Source organism: Poeciliopsis prolifica, unplaced genomic scaffold, assembly GCF_027474105.1.
Source record: "Poeciliopsis prolifica strain line A6 unplaced genomic scaffold, Auburn_PproV2 SCAFFOLD028, whole genome shotgun sequence".
Lineage (NCBI taxonomy): Eukaryota > Metazoa > Chordata > Actinopteri > Cyprinodontiformes > Poeciliidae > Poeciliopsis > Poeciliopsis prolifica.
The window spans coordinates 7,010,358-7,030,282 of NW_026562403.1; the positions used below are offsets into that span (position 1 = coordinate 7,010,358).

At 36.5% G+C, this 19,925-nt stretch overlaps 2 protein-coding genes across 6 annotated transcripts; both read left to right on the forward strand.

The window, feature by feature from the left end:
* LOC129372173 (G-protein coupled receptor-associated protein LMBRD2B-like) lies at nucleotides 1-10,824 on the forward strand. Of its 2 annotated transcripts, none has more exons than XM_055049268.1 (18): nucleotides 1-115; nucleotides 665-890; nucleotides 995-1,083; nucleotides 1,890-1,988; nucleotides 2,129-2,296; nucleotides 2,409-2,619; nucleotides 2,741-2,815; nucleotides 2,936-3,040; nucleotides 3,138-3,318; nucleotides 3,773-3,954; nucleotides 4,072-4,205; nucleotides 4,404-4,509; nucleotides 4,654-4,751; nucleotides 5,143-5,246; nucleotides 6,303-6,349; nucleotides 6,492-6,594; nucleotides 10,179-10,263; nucleotides 10,389-10,824. In XM_055049268.1, exons 2-18 carry the CDS (start codon nucleotides 717-719, stop codon nucleotides 10,450-10,452), a joined length of 2,025 nt encoding a protein of 674 aa, XP_054905243.1. In that variant the 5' UTR covers nucleotides 1-115; nucleotides 665-716; the 3' UTR covers nucleotides 10,453-10,824. The 2 variants fall into 2 exon arrangements, with proteins under 2 accessions (XP_054905243.1, XP_054905242.1); XM_055049267.1 differs by having other exon boundaries at nucleotides 668-890; nucleotides 10,389-10,823.
* A 632-nt stretch (nucleotides 10,825-11,456) lies between these two features.
* golm1 (golgi membrane protein 1) lies at nucleotides 11,457-19,712 on the forward strand. 4 transcript variants are annotated; one of them, XM_055049201.1, is made up of 11 exons: nucleotides 11,457-11,760; nucleotides 13,294-13,428; nucleotides 14,829-15,008; nucleotides 15,151-15,205; nucleotides 15,302-15,404; nucleotides 15,957-16,080; nucleotides 16,677-16,836; nucleotides 17,030-17,242; nucleotides 17,325-17,462; nucleotides 17,567-17,665; nucleotides 18,120-19,712. In XM_055049201.1, exons 2-10 carry the CDS (start codon nucleotides 13,300-13,302, stop codon nucleotides 17,662-17,664), a joined length of 1,200 nt encoding a protein of 399 aa, XP_054905176.1. In that variant the 5' UTR covers nucleotides 11,457-11,760; nucleotides 13,294-13,299; the 3' UTR covers nucleotide 17,665; nucleotides 18,120-19,712. The 4 variants fall into 4 exon arrangements, with proteins under 4 accessions (XP_054905176.1, XP_054905174.1, XP_054905175.1 ...); XM_055049199.1 differs by having other exon boundaries at nucleotides 11,463-11,760; nucleotides 17,322-17,462; nucleotides 18,099-19,712; XM_055049200.1 differs by having other exon boundaries at nucleotides 11,464-11,760; nucleotides 16,680-16,836; nucleotides 17,322-17,462.
* The last annotated feature ends 213 nt before the right edge of the window (nucleotides 19,713-19,925 follow it).

The following is a 19,925-nucleotide window of genomic DNA, read 5'->3' on the forward strand; positions in this document are numbered from 1 at the left end:
CATACGTTTGTTATGCAACGTGGTTTCAAAGGTTTCGTTCAACTGTTGGAATTGGAAGGCGAATAAACGGAATATAACTGTCAGCTAACTTCTCCCAGACAAGGTATCTTCAAAGGTAAGATTTAGTTTTCGAAGGGCATTTTTAGCCCTCTTGAGACTTTATTGTTCATGAAGTCCAATGTTAACACAGTGGTTAAGTAAAACAAATGTCATCTAGTTAGCTTTGTAAACACTTTAAAAACAACAGCAGCAAGAACGCGTTAAGAGTAACGGTAATGTTTTTATCGTATCCACATCAGTTTCCAAGGTAAGAGGATGTTGTTTAATCATTACAAAGTACCATTATTTCTGGTGTCCTTTCCCCCACGTTTTGATGTTTACTGTTAGTTTCAGCATTAACTTTGTCATGTTGGTATCAAAAATCTCCCTGCATTTTTTTTTTTTTACCTTTCCCTTCTTTTGTTACATTTTACACATCTCCAATTTTTGCTTTGTTTCTGTCTCTTTTTTGGCCACCCTCTTCTCCTGAACTCATCCCAGCCCTGGTGTCCTGAGTAATGACGTCAGGCTGTTCAGCCTTCCTCTTCTGCAGATAAGAGCTGATATCCATCCTGTAATAATGAGTTCCTGTCTTATTTCCTTCTCTCTGCCTCTTCGCTCCCAGCAGACTGACTGTCACCATGACGTTTTCCCATATGAGTTGATTATTTATCGGCATGTCTGCTGCTGGATTGTGTGCTGTGGTCTTTGTGGTTTTCTTCCTGGCCCTCTACCTTCTCCATCGTTATGGAGACTTGAGGAAACAGCATCGTCTCGTCCTCTTAGGGACGCTTCTGTCCTGGTACCTCTGCTTCCTCATCGTTTTCATCCTCCCACTTGATGTCAGCACGGTAGGGGTTCATGTGTGTCTACAACCTTTCAAACTTATTGACAAGCATTTTTCATTGTTTGGGTACATTGAATGTGTTGAATGTTTCCACCGCTCATTTCTTAGACCATCTACAACCAGTGCGTTCTTGACAATTCAAACCACACTCCGTCTCAACATGAACTTTCTGATTCACATCCTTTCCAGCCTTCAAGGTAAACTCAGTTGTTGTTGTATTTCTCATATTGACCATCATCCCATTTCTTTTCAGGTTGGGGTATGAATGATCCTTCATGTGGTGGTTCCTCCAACATAATAACGTTTTACTTTTTAGTTAAACACAACATTTAGTAAAAAAAAAAAAGAAAAAAAAAAGTAGGGGAACCTTATAGTCAGCCTCAGTAAAGCACTTTTGCCCACTTTAAGCTTTTGAAACTATCTACAATTTACAATTGGCACAATACTATTAACTTCTTCTGATTTTGGGAATGATAACCAAAAATGTGTATTAAATCCCTAATTACTTGAAGTCAAAATGGAAATTCTAACATTCTTTGAGATGCACTGATCAGAAACTGGAGGACTTTTTCTAATACTATATTTTTGTAATCCTTTAACCAGCTGATACAAGTTTTAGATTGTTCCAATTTTTACTTAGTAACTGTAGTGTATTATTAGGACATGTAAGAACAGCAAATAATCAGGGTCTATCATTCTGTAGCCCTCTTGAGACTTTATTGTTCACGATTCCAAGTTAATTTTCTCCCCCAATTGGTGTAAAGTAAACACTGTAGAGCTGGATGCCATACTGCAATATATGTTTTATTCACATAACGTATTCCAAACTAAGCCATGACTCTTCTTTAGAGTGTCCTTTTTCTTTTCTACTGATAAAGTTTTCATATTTTGAGGTTTCAGATAAATTAAAATGTAGTACTTTAAGGAACCCACAACTCACAATTCCAAATCCAAGCTTACAAAGCTGTTGAGAGCATTTTTTTGTGTGTTTGCTTACTTTCAGTGCAGCAAATGTGTGTGTGAAGCCCTGGAGTTACATCCCAGATCATGTCCTGCCAGTGTTTTGGAGGGTTGTCTATTGGACTTCCCAGTTTCTGACATGGTGAATTCCTTTAATCATCCAGGAACCTAAAATAGACTGATACTTAAGTATATTATTACACTTTTAATAATGTCCAGAGAGAGATAAATATATAATATAAATATGTGTTTACTCTGTTTCCTCTGTGGATGACTGCTCAGGCTGCTGTTGCCCTTCATGCAGTCCTATGCACGTTCTGGGGCTTTCTCCATTGTTGGGAAGGTTAAAACAGCTCTTATAGAAAATGCTATTTATTATGGTACCTACCTCCTCATCTTCGTCTGCCTGCTGATCTATGTCTCTGCTCATCTAAAGCTGAGGCTCACGTGGTATGTCAATATTGTTTAAATTCATCAAGAAAAAGCAAAACATTTGGAAAATGTATCATATGTTGCATACATTACTCTGAGCTTTTGTTTTATTTTGTAAAAAAATATCCAGGACAGAACTCCAGACCATCAGTATCACAGCTGCTAACACCTGGGGCCTGTTTCTTTTGGTGCTGTTGCTTGGCTACGGCTTGGTGGAGATCCCACGATCTTATTGGTTATCGTCTTCAAATAGTTTCTTACTGACCAAGACATACTTTAAGGTAGCGAAACTGGCAACGGAGAAAGCTTCTGCAGAGGAGGAGTTAGCAGATGTTATGGAGGTGAGAGTTTTTAGATAATATGTTTCGTTTAAATCAGAACACAATTTTTTACCTTGTTGTTAGTTCGATCTGTTTGTTTTTTGTTTTTGTAATTATTGAAAAACTTTATTTCTGTTATCAGGAAGTTGCAGACCTCAATGAGTCTGTAAGTTTCAACCACAGCCTCAGGAAATATGTAGACACTATTTTGACAAAGGTGAGAATTGCATAAAGGCCATTGTTTACTAAACGGTGCCAATTTTCTTTTCTTTCACAAAATGCATGTATGCATTTTAATATTGCTGCCACTCTGAAGTAACCTGCATGTGAATTACAGTGTCCCATTAGGTACCAGGAAGAGATGGGAAGAAACCTGGAAATCTGTCATTGTGAAGGTTCTTCTTTTTCCACCAAAAGTGGCCTAATCAAGCTTCATGAAAAAGTATCTATCTTCTCCTTATTTGTAGTGTTGATTTCTCTACAAGGTGAGTGTGTGGAGGATGGCTAAATAAACTTGTACTTGTTTGTGTTCAACTTAGGTAATTTCTGCAGTGCAGAGGCACAACCAGACTCAAGTTCAGTGGTCCCTCTTGCTGGACAAGGCCTTTCATCTGAAAGATATTGCTAAAAGCCAGAGCAGTTCATTACGAGTCATCACCAAAACCTTTTCTCCAAACGATCTCGGCTGGGTCCGCAGGTTTATCTACACTCCTACTGTAGGTGAGTTCATTCAGGGCCAAAATTTTCAATTTGCAGTTGAAGTAAATCTCCTAATGTATAAATATTTCAGCAGAGGTCATTTGTATTGCTACTAAATGTATTGACAATTTTTTTAGAGAAACTTCATTTGCCTCTGCATTTTAAGGTTCTCATCCACTGAAACTATCTCAATTGTTTGTTTTGCACATGCGATCACACCACATGAAAACAACCTCATTGGCTAAATAAGCTATGTTCTAAGCATAGATACTTCAGAAGTAATACAATGCGACACGGCAAAACCAGGAACAAAACGGCAGATACATTAAATCAAAGTTCAGTTTTTGTCACAAACCAGAGACACGCATAGTGTAAAGTTTGTCTGATAATTTTTAATCTACAGTTTTTGATATTTGTAATTTAGAGTTTTTTCCTCCGTGTTTCTGTTCGTAACCTGTATTTTTGTCATTCTCAGAGTGGTACTGGGAGTGTGTTTTCAGAAAGACTTTCTACAGGCTGCTGGCGGTTCTCCTTTCTCTCCTCTCTGTAACAGTCGTCTGGTCTGAGTGTACCTTCTTCAGTGCACAACCTATCCTCTCTCTGTTTGCTGTCTTTGTCCAGAAAGCTGAACAACATTACGACTACATTTTAATTGAGGTAGACTTCTTTTTTTGTTTCCTAATCCAGAAATTGCCATTGTGAAGTCAGCATTTTTTAAAATATGATTCTAATGCTACTATCTTTTTCAATGACCTTCATCTTTTTCTCCACCAGATGGTGTGCTTTGTCAGTATTCTCTTCCTGTGTGTGTGCGTATACTCCACTGTGTTCAGGATACGGGTCTTTAACTACTATCACCTGGTGCCACATCACCAAACTGATGCTTACAGCCTGCTGTTCAGCGGCATGTATGTCCATCAGTTAGAGTGCTTGATTTCTTTGGATAATTTCTTATAGAAAGTTTTGAGATCATGTATTTTCATGTTGTGTTATTGAGATTTACATAAACGATCAGAAAAATGTAAATCTTAATATCAAGTACATTTGGAATGGATCATTCTAGGAGAATAACAGATCAGGTGACGTCTCAGTTTTTCTTTACTTAGGCTGTTTTGTCGTCTGACTCCTCCACTGTGTCTCAACTTTCTGGGCCTGATTCATTTGGATTCTACCATCTCACACAAAGAAAGAATACAGACATCCTACACCTCTGTGAGCTCATATACTGTACAGCCTCATTCAAACTACCAAATACTTCACAAGTTGATCAACTTTAGGACCCCAGCTTAGATTTTTTTTTTATCTTTGTGTTAAATCTAAAAGTAGTATCTTGTTTCGTCTTCTTGTCTCTGTCAGATTATGGGGTCTATGCGGCTGCTGCCTGTGATATCTGATGGATTCTACGTCTATTATCCCATGTTGGTGGTGCTGCTTTGCATTGCAACTATTTACAAGTAACCATTCAGAATTACTGTATATGACATTTATATTTATGTATCCCATATAGTATGGCTACTCAAACCAGATGTGGAATATTATTATATAATGTTGATGTGTTGTAGATATTTAAGTATTGCTGAGAACCGTAATTTCCAGACTACAAACCTTTTTTTTTTCACACTGAAAAGCAGCTAACATAAGGCTATTAATTAACGGGTTTCAAAAGTGAAACCAGTTGTGGGGCGATGGTGGGGACAGTGGTGGGAGTTTGTTCTTTAATCGATGGGTTGTCGGTTTGAGCTTTTCCTGTGATGATACTTAATTGGCTATAATTTGCTTACTGGGAGTACAAATAGAATAGAATACTTGGCAATAGCATGTAATTGTGTTTCTTTGTTTTTATAGGTTGGGCTCTCGCTTCTTGAACCTCCTAGGTTTCTATCAGTTCATCACTGACAATGAATTTACCTCAGAACTGGTAGATGAAGGCAAGGAGCTAATAAGAAGAGGTATTTTTTTTTCCATATTGGCCCTGTCACTTGCTGCAGTATTTTAAGGGTTTGTATACCACCAATGTATTTGGTGGTGCTTCTTTTTAAAGACAGCATAAAAATGTTTAAAAAAAGAAAGCGGTGGTAAGGGACCAAGTCACTATACAACTACAACTAAGCTGACGGCGCTCAAAAGCAAATTTTCAGAAAAACATTGACGAGGTAGAAATAATGACTTTGAATTTTTTTTTCTATAAAACTGTCGAGTCATATCGTCATTGCCATATTCACCAGCATTATTGCATAATTTCCTAATATTGTGTAGCCCTGGTTTTTAATGGAAAAGCTACTTTGGGTGTTTGTGCTCTCAAAATTAGCACAAATACTGTTATGTAGATTGACTATACTTATTATTTTTAGAATTTGGGGAGATTTTAGAAGATAATATCATCAGGTTTTTGGTTTCATACAGTATTTACATAGTCCTAATTCCCTTTTGCTTATTCTTGATGGCTCAAAACTCATGTTTGTGGGTTTTCTTCTCTTTCACTGTACTTGTAAAGCTTTAAAAATACACACACTGTTCCAAAGTATAACATCAAAAGTTCTTTAAGTTATTCTTTGAAAAAAGATAATCTTTTTAGGCATAAATTGTATTTAAATGGCAATAACTATTCAAATTTGTAAAAGTCAAAAGTATCAAATAATGTATATTATTTCAGTCCTGATTTGACTCGTCAAAATGAAGTAGATATTGAATTAGCTACCGTCTGTATGTCCAGAAGGCCAAAACGTTGTGAAGTAGTTCTTTTACTAAATGCCGAATCAGAAGCCAACTCTGGAATTGTGGTGTTTTTATGACTTACAATTAAATCCAAATCAAGTTTTAAATTGACATTTTCTTTGAAATGTTTATGTTTTAAAAGTTCTACAAAAATCTAAACATTTGAGACTGAATTAGGAACTGTTCAATTACCATCTCGTTACATCCGTTACATTTACTTTTGGTTCTTTCAAAAGAAAGAAAATCTTGTTCGTGAGTTTAACTGTATGATTAATATTGGTCATTTCTAGAAACGAGAATGAGGCAAAGAGCAGAGGATGGACAAAATCGAAGATGGGTAATACATTCTTTTTATTTATTTTTTATTATCCAATACATCCTCTTTGTAATTTTGTTTCTACTAGGTTAATTCATGGATTCTGTTTGTTTGCATAAAGTGTTCTTGGGTGTTTATATGGCTATTTTGGCTTCTACTTCAGGCTTTGAGGGAGCGATACAGAGTCCAGGCGACCTCAGAGCGAAGCAGAGCCAATTACAGTGAGCTGGACCAGAACACTGCTGAAACAGAGATGAGGAAAAGTGGTAGGTAATAATGATGAAGAAAAACTCAACAGCAAATATGAGGAATACATTGGTACTTCTTGTGGTCTCTGCAACTAGTGTAACAGATAATACAGACATTCACTTTAAATAAATTATGACGTTAAAAATGCATTTATTTCAGTAAGTCAAGTCACTGAGTGAAACACACAGACTAATGTTATTTGGCATTTACAGATAATAAAAGCATGACATTTAAGATTATAATGTTACATCAGACCAACAAAAAAAATAAAGTGTTTGGTACATGCTTAACGTTTATTGTCGGGTGCAGCGGTGGCACATGGGTAAAGTGTGCAGGTTCGACTGATGAACTTTGCTGAATGTTTCCCCCTCTCACTAGGCCTGTCACGATAGCAGATTTTCCTGGGCGATAAATAGTCCCAAAAATTATTGCGATAAACGATAATATTGTTTGAAGACCTTTTTACATTGATTTAATGGAAATTACGTAATAATACATGCAATTTCTCGCCAAAGATAGATTCACTTTACTTTCAAAAGAACACTTAACACTGGGACTGATACACAAAATAAACAAAACAACCAAAAACAAAAATAAAATAGATTCTCAGTCTCCATTAACAATAAATGTACTTGAATAAAAACTAAACAACATAAAGCCAAAGTGGAAGTAAATAATGCATTCAACCGAAAGAGTGCAGATTATGAAGTCTGTATAGTATATTCAGAGTTCAGTAAATCATTAGATTTAAATAGAGAAGAATCCGACTTCCTGATGCAATAGTTCAAACTACAGGATTTTTTTACCCCGGATGACAATCTTAGAACAATTTTAGAACAAGTGACAATCTTCGTTCTGAGATTGTCACTTGTGTGTTACGGTAGATCGTCGTGGCCGCTCCGATCTCCCAGGATTTGACCAGACTGGGAGAGTGACGCAACCTGTTGAATGTGACCGGTAGCCAATCAGAAAGCGCGGATTCTCCTCGTGCTTTCTGACTGAAAACACGGAGGGAATCCCAAACTGCTGACCCGATGCAACCCGAAGTCCAGCGGAGATCGGAAACAACATGAATGTTTATTCAACAGTTCGTGCAAAGAAAATATAAATAACTAGGGGAGGAGTTGGAGCGAAATTTCTACCAGAAAACCCGGTAACTTTTCAGCTGTTCCTTGTTAAATGGCCAAGCTATCTATCCCTGCCACTTCTTGTGGCTTTGATGTGAAAGCCACAAGAAGTTCAATCCTAATTTTTAAGAATTTTATATTTGTACATATAATAATAAATATAAATTTTATAAATACAATTCTTGCTGATTTAATCCATAGTTGTCTGATACGTCTGACAAAATTTAATAGACAAGGAAAATAAAGAAAGAAGGGTGTGTTTAAACTTCTGAAAAGAATGGCAAGATTGAGTAACTGAATTAATAAGCAAATAAATAAAATACCTAAATTGGTTAGCATTTACTAATTATGAATGACATGATTGAAAGTGACCAAAACACAGAAAGCAGTAAAACTCTGTTAGAAAGCAATATAACCCATGAGAGAAAGATAATGCAAGCTAATCTTATTGCACCACCTATGGCAGTGCACGAGTGGGGTGCAGTGAAATGCTAATGTCTGTGGTAACTGCGCAAGACAGTGCCCTAACCTCAGATCAGTATGGAGGCTTTTATTTTGAAATATTCAGTAAGCTTCACATTAAATGGCCAAGCTATCTATCTGTGCCAGTCCCTCCCCTCACACACATACAGACACACACACACACACACACGCACACACACAAAAATTGAGATTTTAAGAAATAGTCGAAGGGAATATAAGACACAAAATAGGGAACTTCAAACAAATATAGATCTTTTGAGAGCAAAAATTGAATGCCAGGAGCTGGCATAAGTAAGAGAAAAAAGCAGGAAGAAACAATATAGACGATCATTGAAATTACATCAATAGTTGTAATTTATCATGCGTAGGCCTGTCGCGATAAACGATAAGTCAATTAATCGCATGATAAGTTAAAACTATCGACCTCATTTTTAATGATCATCTATATCGTGTCATCTCTTACTGTTGATGACACTGAATGAAAAAAGGCTTGACTCTGGTGCTCTCCACTGACCCTCTCTTCCTTATTTCCTTAGTGTAATGCGCGCTGCACAATCTGATGTCGCGGATTGTCGACTCATTATCAAAACCTGAGAGACACATTAGCCGACAGAAATCCTCGGTATAACGGTTTGATCGAAACCGTGTTGTGTCCAACAATGGACACAAAATAATAAGTCCATTTCACTAACTTTGAAACCAGGCATTAATCAATTCCTTACTACAATCTACCTGCAATGCATGTGTGTCAGTCTGACTGAATGAAAATCATTATAACCTATTTATGTCACGTTAATGAAGAACAGCTGAAAAGTTACCGGGTTTTCTGGTACAAATTTCGCTCCAACTCCTCCCCTAGTTATTTATACTTTCTTTGCACGAACTGTTGAATAAACATTCATGTTGTTTCCGATGTCTGCTGGACTTCGGGCTGCGCCGTGTCAGCTGTTCGGGATTCCCTCCATGTTTTCCCTCAGAAAGCACGAGGAGAATCCGCACTTTCTGATTGGCTACCGGTCACATTCAACAGGCTACGTTCAGCTCCCAGTCTGGGCAAATCCTTGATTTATATCGGAGCGGCCACAACGATCTGTAGTTTGATCTGTAGTTTGATCTGTAGTTTGAACTATTGCATCAGGCAGTCGGATTCTTCTCTATCTAAATCTAATGATTTACTGAAGGGCAATATACTATACAGACTTCATAATCTGAACTCTTCTGGTTGAATGCAGTGTGGCTTCATGTTGTTTAGTTTTTATTCAAGTACATTTATTGTTAATGGAGACTAAGAATCTATTTTATTTTTGTTTTTGGTTGTTTTATTTATTTTGTGTATCAGTTCCAGTGTTAAGTGTTCTTTTTAAAGTAAAGTGTATCTATCGTTGGCAGGAAATTGCATGTATTATTACGTAATTTCCATTAAATCAATGTAAAAAGGTCTTCAAACAATATTATCGTTTATCGCAATATTTTTTGAGACAATTTATCGCCCAGCAAAATCTGTTATCGTGACAGGCCTAATCATGCGATTAATTATACCAATACACTACAGGCCTACCTCTCACACAATGCCCCTTTCTTCTTTACTCACTAATAAATAAAGGCCACAAGAGCTAAAGGCAATCTTTTCAAAACCTAATGTTAATCTGACAAATGTGTCTTGTTGGAACGTGTATTTTGATTTATGAAACATGTCTGAAAATGTTTTAGTCAAAATTGTTCTAAGATTAAATTTTCCATAGTTTGCTGACAATAAGCTGTTTAAAGAGGACAGGAATGTTACCATTGAAACAAATGTAGATCTATACGATGCTTCAAAGCAGTTTTGGAAGGCATCGTTTAAAATTTCAAAGTATATTTGAACTTTGCTTATTTAGCAAAGATTTTTATAATATCACTGCCTGTATACTTTAGTCCTCTGACTTTAAAAGACATTAAGATCACTTACATCCCTCAGCAGTATTCTGTTTATATGTCCTTTATGATTGCAGTCAACAGAAGCAATGGAAATATAGAAGTACAGGACACAGATTTACTGCAAGATAACTCCAGTGATGACAGTTTCCCAAATAGAAGGTATTACTTTAACTAAATGTAAAATGTTAAATTAAGAATGTCATTTTTAATATTGTGTTCCAAAAGAATTTAATTTCCAAATTTTCGGGTGTCACTAATTTTGTGTTTTTGTGTTAACTCCACAGATCCGCGGCTGGACAGTATCTGTCTTTCTCACCTTCTCTGAAAGGCTTGTTTGACGATGTGTAGTCAAATCAGGCTCTCTAAGGGAATCAAAAAGCCAATAAATGCTAGAAATTGTTTAAGTTATAAAGAATTTCAATATATTTTTTAAAGAAATTTGGAATGCAAAGGATTGATTCTGTGGAGTAAAAAGTATCCAATAGATTTTTACGGTATATAGATGAAACTGAAACTATTTAAAGAGCTGGTTTCTTGTTAAAAGAGATTGTAACAGACCCGGCTATATTTATCCAGAGTATTTGGCATTTTATTTTAACCAGCCCTTTTTAAAATGTAGATTTTAGTAAATTCCTTTGAATTAGTTTTACAGGTATTTTTAATAAACTTCTGCACATTTTGTTTTATGATTTTTTTAATAAATGTTGTATTCTCAAATAAGTCACATGAGCTGCTTTATCTAAAATGTTTTAACAAATACCTATTTTTTTTGTTTTTCTTTTGCTTTAAATTGACTTCTTAAAATCAGATGTATTTTATTTAGATGTTTTTTAAGTCTTATTTTGTTATATTTAACGTATCATAAATTACCTTGGTAATAAATGAAAGGGGAGGAGTGTAATCTAGATGCAACATCTGAGGTAAGGTGGTACTTTCTTTTCTTTGACTATTGTAATTACCTATGCGGTGAATAGAAAGGTATGTAGGTATAGATACTTCTAGAGAATTTAAAAACTGAATATGCCTAAGTAACTACATATTTTTCTAAAATGGAAATCATTAAGCATTTTAAAATTAGGTAGTTTAATTTCCTTTTTAATGTATTAAGGATATTAATTATATGAGATAGATATTTCCAATTCAATATATCTAAACAACATAATAAAGGAAAGAAAAAAATAAAAGAAAAACAATATATTTAACAGTTTATATAAACAGTAACAGGTTGCAAGTGCTGCATTTTGTCCTCTGTAGAATACGCTATTCCGTTATGTCCTTTAATGAAACTGATAACATTTCAAATATATAGCACACTAAACTCCTGATTTCCATAACAGACCGTCAATTAACTTTTTATCTATGCAAATTTGATCATACAGGTAGAAGTACTTCGCTGTTTTGATTTTTTCGTTAATAATGCAAATGTCGCACGGTCCGTAGAGGCATCACCACTGACTCTTCCTCTCCACACACAGACGTTGCTCCCTGCAGGCTCGGCTGTTTGTATGGCAGTAATGGAAACTAGTGAACCACCGAATATTGTAGCTTCGCTAATTTTCTGAAAAAAAGCAATCTTCTTTTTTTAAATATATCACAGATTAACATTTTTTTTAAAACCTGACATTTTAAAGTATTTTTTTCTGACGTCTATATCTGGTAAGTAAATAGTTTTCGACCTGTCTTAACGCCAACATGGAACAATCTTTGTTGCTAGCAGTGTTAGCTTTAGCTTCTAATATACTGACTGCTGTTGCAAGTAAATTGACAGCTCCTTTTTAGTTGTGCTTTTCTGATAATAGTTTGTATTATTTAGATTTAATTGACTCCTCTACATAACATTAACACATTCTGTGTTGTTATTGTTCTCGACGTTGACTCGAATCGACGATAAAACGGAAGTCTTTTTTAATGCTGTACAATGCTAACCGTTATTACAGTTGGAGAAATATCTCCCCTTATAATAAGCCCATAAGCACGTTTTAAACTGGCAAAATTTCATAAGGGTTTAATGTTGCAGGGATGTACATGTATTCTTTTTGTACAAGTTGCTTTTTCTCTTCAGACGAATCTATTTTTTGAGAAACATATCGGGATGTGGAAACACCAACAGTTGGAAGTTTTAAGTGAAATCAGCATGGTGTCATACCTTACTGAACTTCTTCATTTGTTTATTTGCCTTATCATTTACATTAACAAAGTACTAGGAAGGAGAGTTTCGATTTTACATAGCCTTTCAAAAAAATTTGCATACCTCTAAGACATGCTAACATTTTGTCACATTTAAAATCAAGCCTTTATATATTTTAATGGAATTTAATGCCATAGATCACAAAGTAACACATTATTGTTACATGGAATAAAAAGGAGGCATAGTGTGTTATCTTTGGTAGAAGATGAAGTCTCCACATCACTTTGAGTCTAAAAGTCCAGACGTAAATCCAATTGAAAATCTGTGACTAGATCAAAACAATGTATTTTCGCAGACACCTTCCATCTTGGCTGACTGAGCTTGAGCTACTTGAAGAAGTATAAGGAAAGTTCTGTAAAACCTTCAGGGTTTTCCAAAAAGACTTGCAGCTGTAAATTGCAGCAAAAAGTAGTTCTACAAAGTTCTGACTATACACATGTATCTATGCGACACCTTTGCTATTTTCATCAAACATTACAGCATCCAGGGCTGCACAGTGGTGTGGTTGGTAGCACTGTTGCCTTGCAGCAAGAAGCTCCTCTCACAGTCCAAAAATATGACTGTTAGGTTAATTGGTCTCTCTGAAATTCTCCTTAGGTGTGAGTGTGTGTGTGTGTTCATGGTTGTTTGTGCTGTCTATCTGTGTTGCCCTGTGATGGACTGGCGACCTGTGCAGGGTGTACCCCGCCTCTCGCACAAAATGTATCTCTGGAGATACAAGGGTGTAAGAAAATGCATGGATTACAACATCCAATCCTCCCACTTTATAGTTAAATATTTCGATTACTTGGTGCTGTCTGCAACATCTCCCCTGTTCTCTGCAGAGCTGACTATCTCTAATATCTCTTGCTAATGTTCAGGTATCCGTATAGAGAGGTAGAATTTCATAATTCAGGTCATCCTGTCTTTTGTTGACATGCAATGGGATCAGTGTGACTTTTACATGAATGCAATATATTAAAAGAAGGAAATTCTGTTGACATTTATTATCTGGTTTGTAGGCCGCCATGGGTGGACTGGGGAATGGTCGTCGTGGAGGAAGAGCCCCTCCTTTAATGGTTGCCGCCCTAATTGCCTGTATCTTAGTTTTGGGCTTTAACTACTGGGTGTCCAGCTCTCGCAACCTGGAGCTACAGGTAGGTGAACATACACATGTGTTTATCTGATGAAAGCTGGGTTTGTATCTTTCTACTTTGTACATAAAGAGCATTCAGATTTCAGCTTTCCATGCTGTGAAATAAGTTTGAAATGTATACTTGTTGCAGTGGTCGCTTCTTCCTTCATGTATCTGCCACACCCTGGGGTGTTGTTCACAGTTTTCATGATTTTGATTCGGATTGTAAAAACAAGTAGTTTGCACTGACTGGTATGAAGAACACCAGTTCTTGTAGTTTATGTGTATGAGGTATATAAAAATATTGAAATACTAAATCGTATTTTCTGTAGTTAGTGGCCTACTTCAAAAATGAAACAGGAAACCCTCATAAAACTCAACCCAGCTGTTTGAAGCTAAACTGAGCGTGCAAAACTACACTGTTAGAATCTGAACACATGCACCTGCAGCTTTTACAAAGAAACAACTACACCCACACTCAAGCTTGACAATTAAGACATTCCAATAGCTGTGATGTGCAATTGTTTGGAAAAAAAATCACACATTCTATGATAAAAAATGTTAAGAAAGATTTATGTGACAGATATGCACTCCTAAATCAGCACTGAGGCTGCAAATCCTGGACATGGGACAAGATTCTAACATTGGCTCTAAAGTAAAAATCAAATCTAATTTCTTCACTTTGACCTGAATTCTAAAAGACAGCTAGTTAATACCCATAACACTGAATTTGTTGTATTAATATTGATAAGAAAATTGTTGCTTGTTTGGAATTTTGTTGCTAAGAAGGTAGAATAAATTATACCAATACACGAACCATCTAATCCATGCCAATAAAATGTCATTTTAAAAATGCCATTATTTAATGTAAGTCAGGTTCAAAGACCTAAACACATTTTATTCAGACACATACTGCTGCTTCACAGAATCCAAACAAAGCAAAGTAGAGAAGCAGCATGTCGTTTCTACACACCTCACCTGTCTAATGATTTTCTGAATACCTGAAATCTGAGAAACTTTAACTACTGAAAGCATTGCTTTGGCATTATGAGTGTTGGATGCTGGCATTTGTTTTTGTTCTTTTAATTGAAAATCCTCCTCAGTGCACAGTTTGCTTGCTTTTTTAGTGCATTTTAACATTTGCATGTTTGGTTACATATCTTCCCATTGTGGTGAAGGTTAAGCATCCTCTTGACTAAACAGTGCCAGCGCAGAAAGCCTTCACAGGAAAGTACTAGACAAGGCCATGAGACCCGATAAAATATTTTTATTGCATTGTCTAAATTCTTTGTTGATTGCTCTGTGGCTTCTTGGATGAATCCTGTCGCTATCAGATGTGTCGTCTTGTTGTCAAAATGTGAGATGAGCACAAAGGGGTGATGTGAGCTGATCCAGAATCTGTCATTGTGTGTTTGAACAAAGACCAAACTGTATGAGCTGGAAGGCCAGGTGCGACGAGGAGTGGCTGAGCGAGGTGTAGCAGAGATGAAGAAGAATGAGTTTCAGGAGCAGATTCAGAAACAGGTGCAAGAGATCAATCACATTGAAAGCCTTCGCAGGAAACAACTAGAAGAGGTCCATAACACATACAGCCAAGAGAAGGTAAACACCATGACCACTTAGCCTTGGACTTGTAATAACAATCTAATTGGTTAAACAGTTAAAATACATAGTTCTACAAGATTTGGAGATTCCTCTTGTTTGCAGCCGTTAAAATTAATGCAACTGTTGGTTTTGCCTGCAGGCTAAATTGCAGCAAAATATTTCTGCCAGCACCAAAACCATAGAGGAACTCAAAGGTAGCTGTTAAAATGTAACTTCTGCTTTTCAGAAAGTGACTAATCATGTCAGTGTGAAGCTAACTTGTCTTACACTGTGTTTTTTCTGCTCTGCAGATCAGCTGAATCAGATGAACAATGACTTGGGGAAGCTTCAGAAAGAGCTGCAGCGTTGCCAGGCCAACACAAGCATCCTCAGCAATAAGCTCACTGTTGACATGTAAGGAGTTTGTTAGAAGTTCTTAAGACAAGATGCTTATGATTAGCTTGATTCATAATACATTTATTTTTAAAAGTCACAACAATATTTCAACTAGATTTCTGAAGTTTTTCCACAATTAGTTACACAAATCATAATTAATTACAACCACAAACTTCAATAGATTTTCTTGGGCTTTTATGCAAGTTACCAGTGCAAATAAGTAAATAATGGCTTTTGTTCTGCTTCCTGTTCTCTGATTCCCCTAAATGGAATCACTTGCAACCAATTACCTCCAACAATTACAATATTATTAAATCTTCTTTGTTTAATTTAATATCTGTATAAAACAATCTTTTCTGTGAAGGCCTTAGAGATTTGTTCGAGATCATTAGTTTCTATGCCTTACATAGATGCCATATGTAAGGCATCTACATAAAATCCTTAAAAAATACTTTGAAGTTTGTGTTTTCAATGTGACAAATTATGGAAAAAGCTGGTTATCCATACTTTGGTGATTGACTGTAAAGTTGATGGTTAACATGAATCTGTTGGATTGAAATGTTCTTGCAGAGCTCACTGTCAGTCTCAGGTTCTGTCCCAAAAGAAGCTGTGTGATGAGAAAGTGGCTGCTGTTAAACATGAAGTTCAGAAGAATGTTCAGAAAGTCGTTCCGTCTGCAGGCGCTTCCACACAGGTAACTCAGCTCACCTGTTTGACTGTATGTACAGGGATGCTTCCCTCATAAGTAAAATAATCAAAAGTCTTTAGCTTTGGAATTAAGGTCAGGAACGAGGTTGGAGAGATCGCCTCAGTCGCTTCAGCAAGAATTCAATTTTAGAAATTGAATTCTTGCTCGTTGCAAAACGACCAGGGCTGTTGGACCAATAGTACCGGGGCGAACGGAGCTGGGCTGGGCCAGGCCGGACCCTACAGTGCAAAAAGGCCACTCAAGTTAGAAATACTCCAGAGATTCAAGAATAGTTACTGTTTATATGTACTGATAAACAATGTTTTGTTTATTTAGTGAAAACTCTGAAACAGTTTCAGTGTCCTTACACAATCACAGTGACACAAAAATGTTGTCTCATTTTCTTTTTCTGCTCTTTGTTTGCCTCAGTAGGCAGTTAGATGCATATTTAGAAATGCTGTTGCACATTATACATGTTAGTGCAATCATATCAAAAATAATAGGGGTGGAGGTGAAACACTTTTCGCTTTGTGGGTTCTTCTGCTTGACTCTTTTGTCTCAGCTTTGATGCAAGTAAGAGTAGTTTGACATTTCCCCATCAGCAGAAAAACGCAGAGGCTGGAGAACAGAGTGAAGAGCCAATGGTAAAGGCCGCTCCCACAGAGGCTGAAGCGGCAGCTGCTGTGAGCCAGAAACCAAACATGCCTCTGGGCATAGGAAGTAAAGCTTCTGAGCTGCTCAACAACATCAACACTGACAAAGGTAACAACAACAAAACAAACAAGAGAGCAGAGTAATTCTCGAGTTAAAATAGGTAAATGTAAAAAAACAATCCAACATCATTATTTTTGAAGCATATTTATTAACATTAAACATACAATTGTTGGCGTTTAGATTTTCAATAATTCTTGGTTATCATTAAAACTGTCATTGAAAAAAACGATTTCACTTCCAGAGTTGTCAGAACAACCTCTGATAGATGATCTATCTAAAGCCGAGTCCCAGACTGTTCCATTGACCGCTTCAGAGAATCAGAACAAACTGCAGCAGAAAGAGGGAGAAGGGAAAACTTCTGAGGCAACGACCAGAAAAGGTTTGACAAACCCTCTGATGAATGATAAAGACATAGAAGTGATGGACGTTCATGAGGAAGATGTCCAAACTGAAGGTGAATTGAAGACGGTATATAGAAATGGTTTTCTGTCTGTCGGTGTCGGTGACATTATTCTAAACAGCAGTTCTTACAGAAGCAGATCCTGGAATGCAGGACATCCTAAATGGTCAAGAAAAGGCAGAGGAGACGGCTAATGGTCAAAGGCCTGAGGAACCAGATGAATATGACGGAGATGAGCAAGTTGTCGATGGAGTTGATCTGGAGAAACAGAGAAGTAAAACAGCCAAAAATATGCTAAACATGTTTCTTTTCATTTTGTTCTATTTATATGTAGTTGCAGAATATATTTTTTTACTACTGTTTTTGTATTTTTGACAGATAAAAACACAGAGGAGGAAATAGCTGACTACAATGGCGACGATGAGAATGAAGGAGAGTTCGAAGCTGACAAACAAATTGCACTTGCTCAAAACTGAGGTACATGCTGAAATTTATACTCAGGGTTCATTTGGTTTCTTATTGAACTGCAGACTAATTGTAGCAAATAAGTAAACATGTCCTACATAGTCTTTACAGGTAGATACACATTTCAAGTATGCTCACACTGCACACAAATGGCATTACCCAAAGCACTAGAGGTTTTATATTGCAACAGATTTTGTTGTGGCAAAATCACCAATATTATCGCCTAATATCATGCAGTCCTATTCCACAATAACATTTCCATTTCTGTATTAAATTTATTCTAAAAATCATAATTTTTGAAGAATAAATATATTATTAGTGTTATATTTTTAATCTAACACTATCAGTACAACAGTAATTGATCTAAATGAATGTATGGATGATATTATTTCAGTTGCACCAGCAACATAATGATATCATCACTTTTATTTTGTCTCACTAACAGAATCCTGCTGCTGTTTTGCAGAGATACAACAGAAGAAGAATCCTCCAACCTTTCCCATTTCAGAGAACGAGATGTTGTGCACCACAGCTCCGCAGCACCCAGGCAAACGGCAAAAGCACAAACCACTTTCGGCGTTTTCTTGAACTCGTTTAGATGATCAGATGATCAACTATCGTCATTCCTCATTCAAGAACATGTCATCTGTTACCTTTCCTTTTCTTTTTTTTTTTAAATTTGGGTTAGTGAATGTCAGACATGACTGAAGACATCTCATAGCTTGACACCATTTGGACCATGTCGATGTGGATTAAAATGACAAGTATTTCATGATGTGTTGACAGGTCTTAAGGTCATTTGATAGCAACTGTGAATTCAGATATCAACTTACTGCTGTAGGGCTTCAGGGTGTGAAATACTGAGATGAGCTTCAAGATCTGAGTGCTTGCTGTGACACGCATCAGCCACCAGAGAGCGCAGTTACCTTTCTCCTTCTTGCGTCTTTAACAAGCCTTCATCGTTCTGTATAGTTTCTTAGAGCATTTTTTATATTTGACTTTATTTTAAGTCAGTATTCACCCATCTCTTAAACATTCTTTAAGCTTGCAGCCCTGTAACAGAAGGAAATTACCTTTCCTGTAGTTTCCTGCTATATTTCGCTCATTAAAAAATGCTGTATTGTAGTTTAGTTTAGTTATTGGTCATTCCTAAAAATAGATTTAAAAAACCCCACACAAACACAATTAGAGTTTATAGATGATTCAAACATTTTGTTTGAAGCATAATTTTATTGCAGTAAAGTTACATTCAGGAATTAATTCTACACCACTGATGAAATGTTCAGGCACTTCATTGGGAACAGGCCATCCTTCTAAGCTGTATTTTCCACAGAGCATCATGTGGGTTACTGTTTGAGTCTTTGTGTGTTTGAGCTAGGACACAGAGATGCTGGTGTTGCTGCTTCAGGATGTATCTGCTTTTGTTGTCTGGTTGTGTTTCAACATCTTAATCTGCTGACTCTGGAGGTCAAATGTGGAAAGATGGTGAAATTACTCGGTGCGCTCACAGTGTGCTGCATCCTCTGTGTCAGTATCCGGCAGGGACTTCACAGAATTGCTGTATTGTAATTGTACACATTTAGACAAAGCAGGAACATGAAATTGTACATCGTGGCTCCTCGAAGCCAGTAGATGTGAACTGCAACTCTGAAATATGCTCGTGCATTTCATAGTGAAGTTACACTGAGCTGGAAACTGGGTAAGTGCAAATATAAGCTAGTTGTAGATGTAAAAAGTAACAAAAAGTAGATCTGAACTTTTGAAGGAAAATTGGTTTCCTTATGATTTATGCAGGACAGGAAATATTTTATTTACTCAATGTCTGTGTAATATAGATGTAGTGAAGTAGATTTTAAGTTCCCGAATGTTTTTATCATCAGTTGTCTGTTCCAAGATTACATAATCTAGAAGTTAGAAATGACCTTCCTAGAATGTTTTTTGCATATCTGAATGATTTCCCTGCTGTACGTTGTGACGTTTGTATTGTTCTATAAGTGTAGATGTTATGCAGCCTTGTGGCTGAGATGACAAATGTTGGAATATAACTCTTGAGATCCTGTTTCTCTTTATTCTTCATTGGTGTGAATGCCTAGAGCATTCACACTATTGAGTTCCACCATTCTGGTTGCTCTTTGTGCTATTTTCACCATTCAACTTTCATGCTATTTAGCTTCCTCTCCTAATGCCGACAATGTCTCTTGGTATTCATAACCTGTATGCTTTTTATAGTATTCAGCTTTTTCTGAATTTTTTACCCCGTGGGGGAAACCGC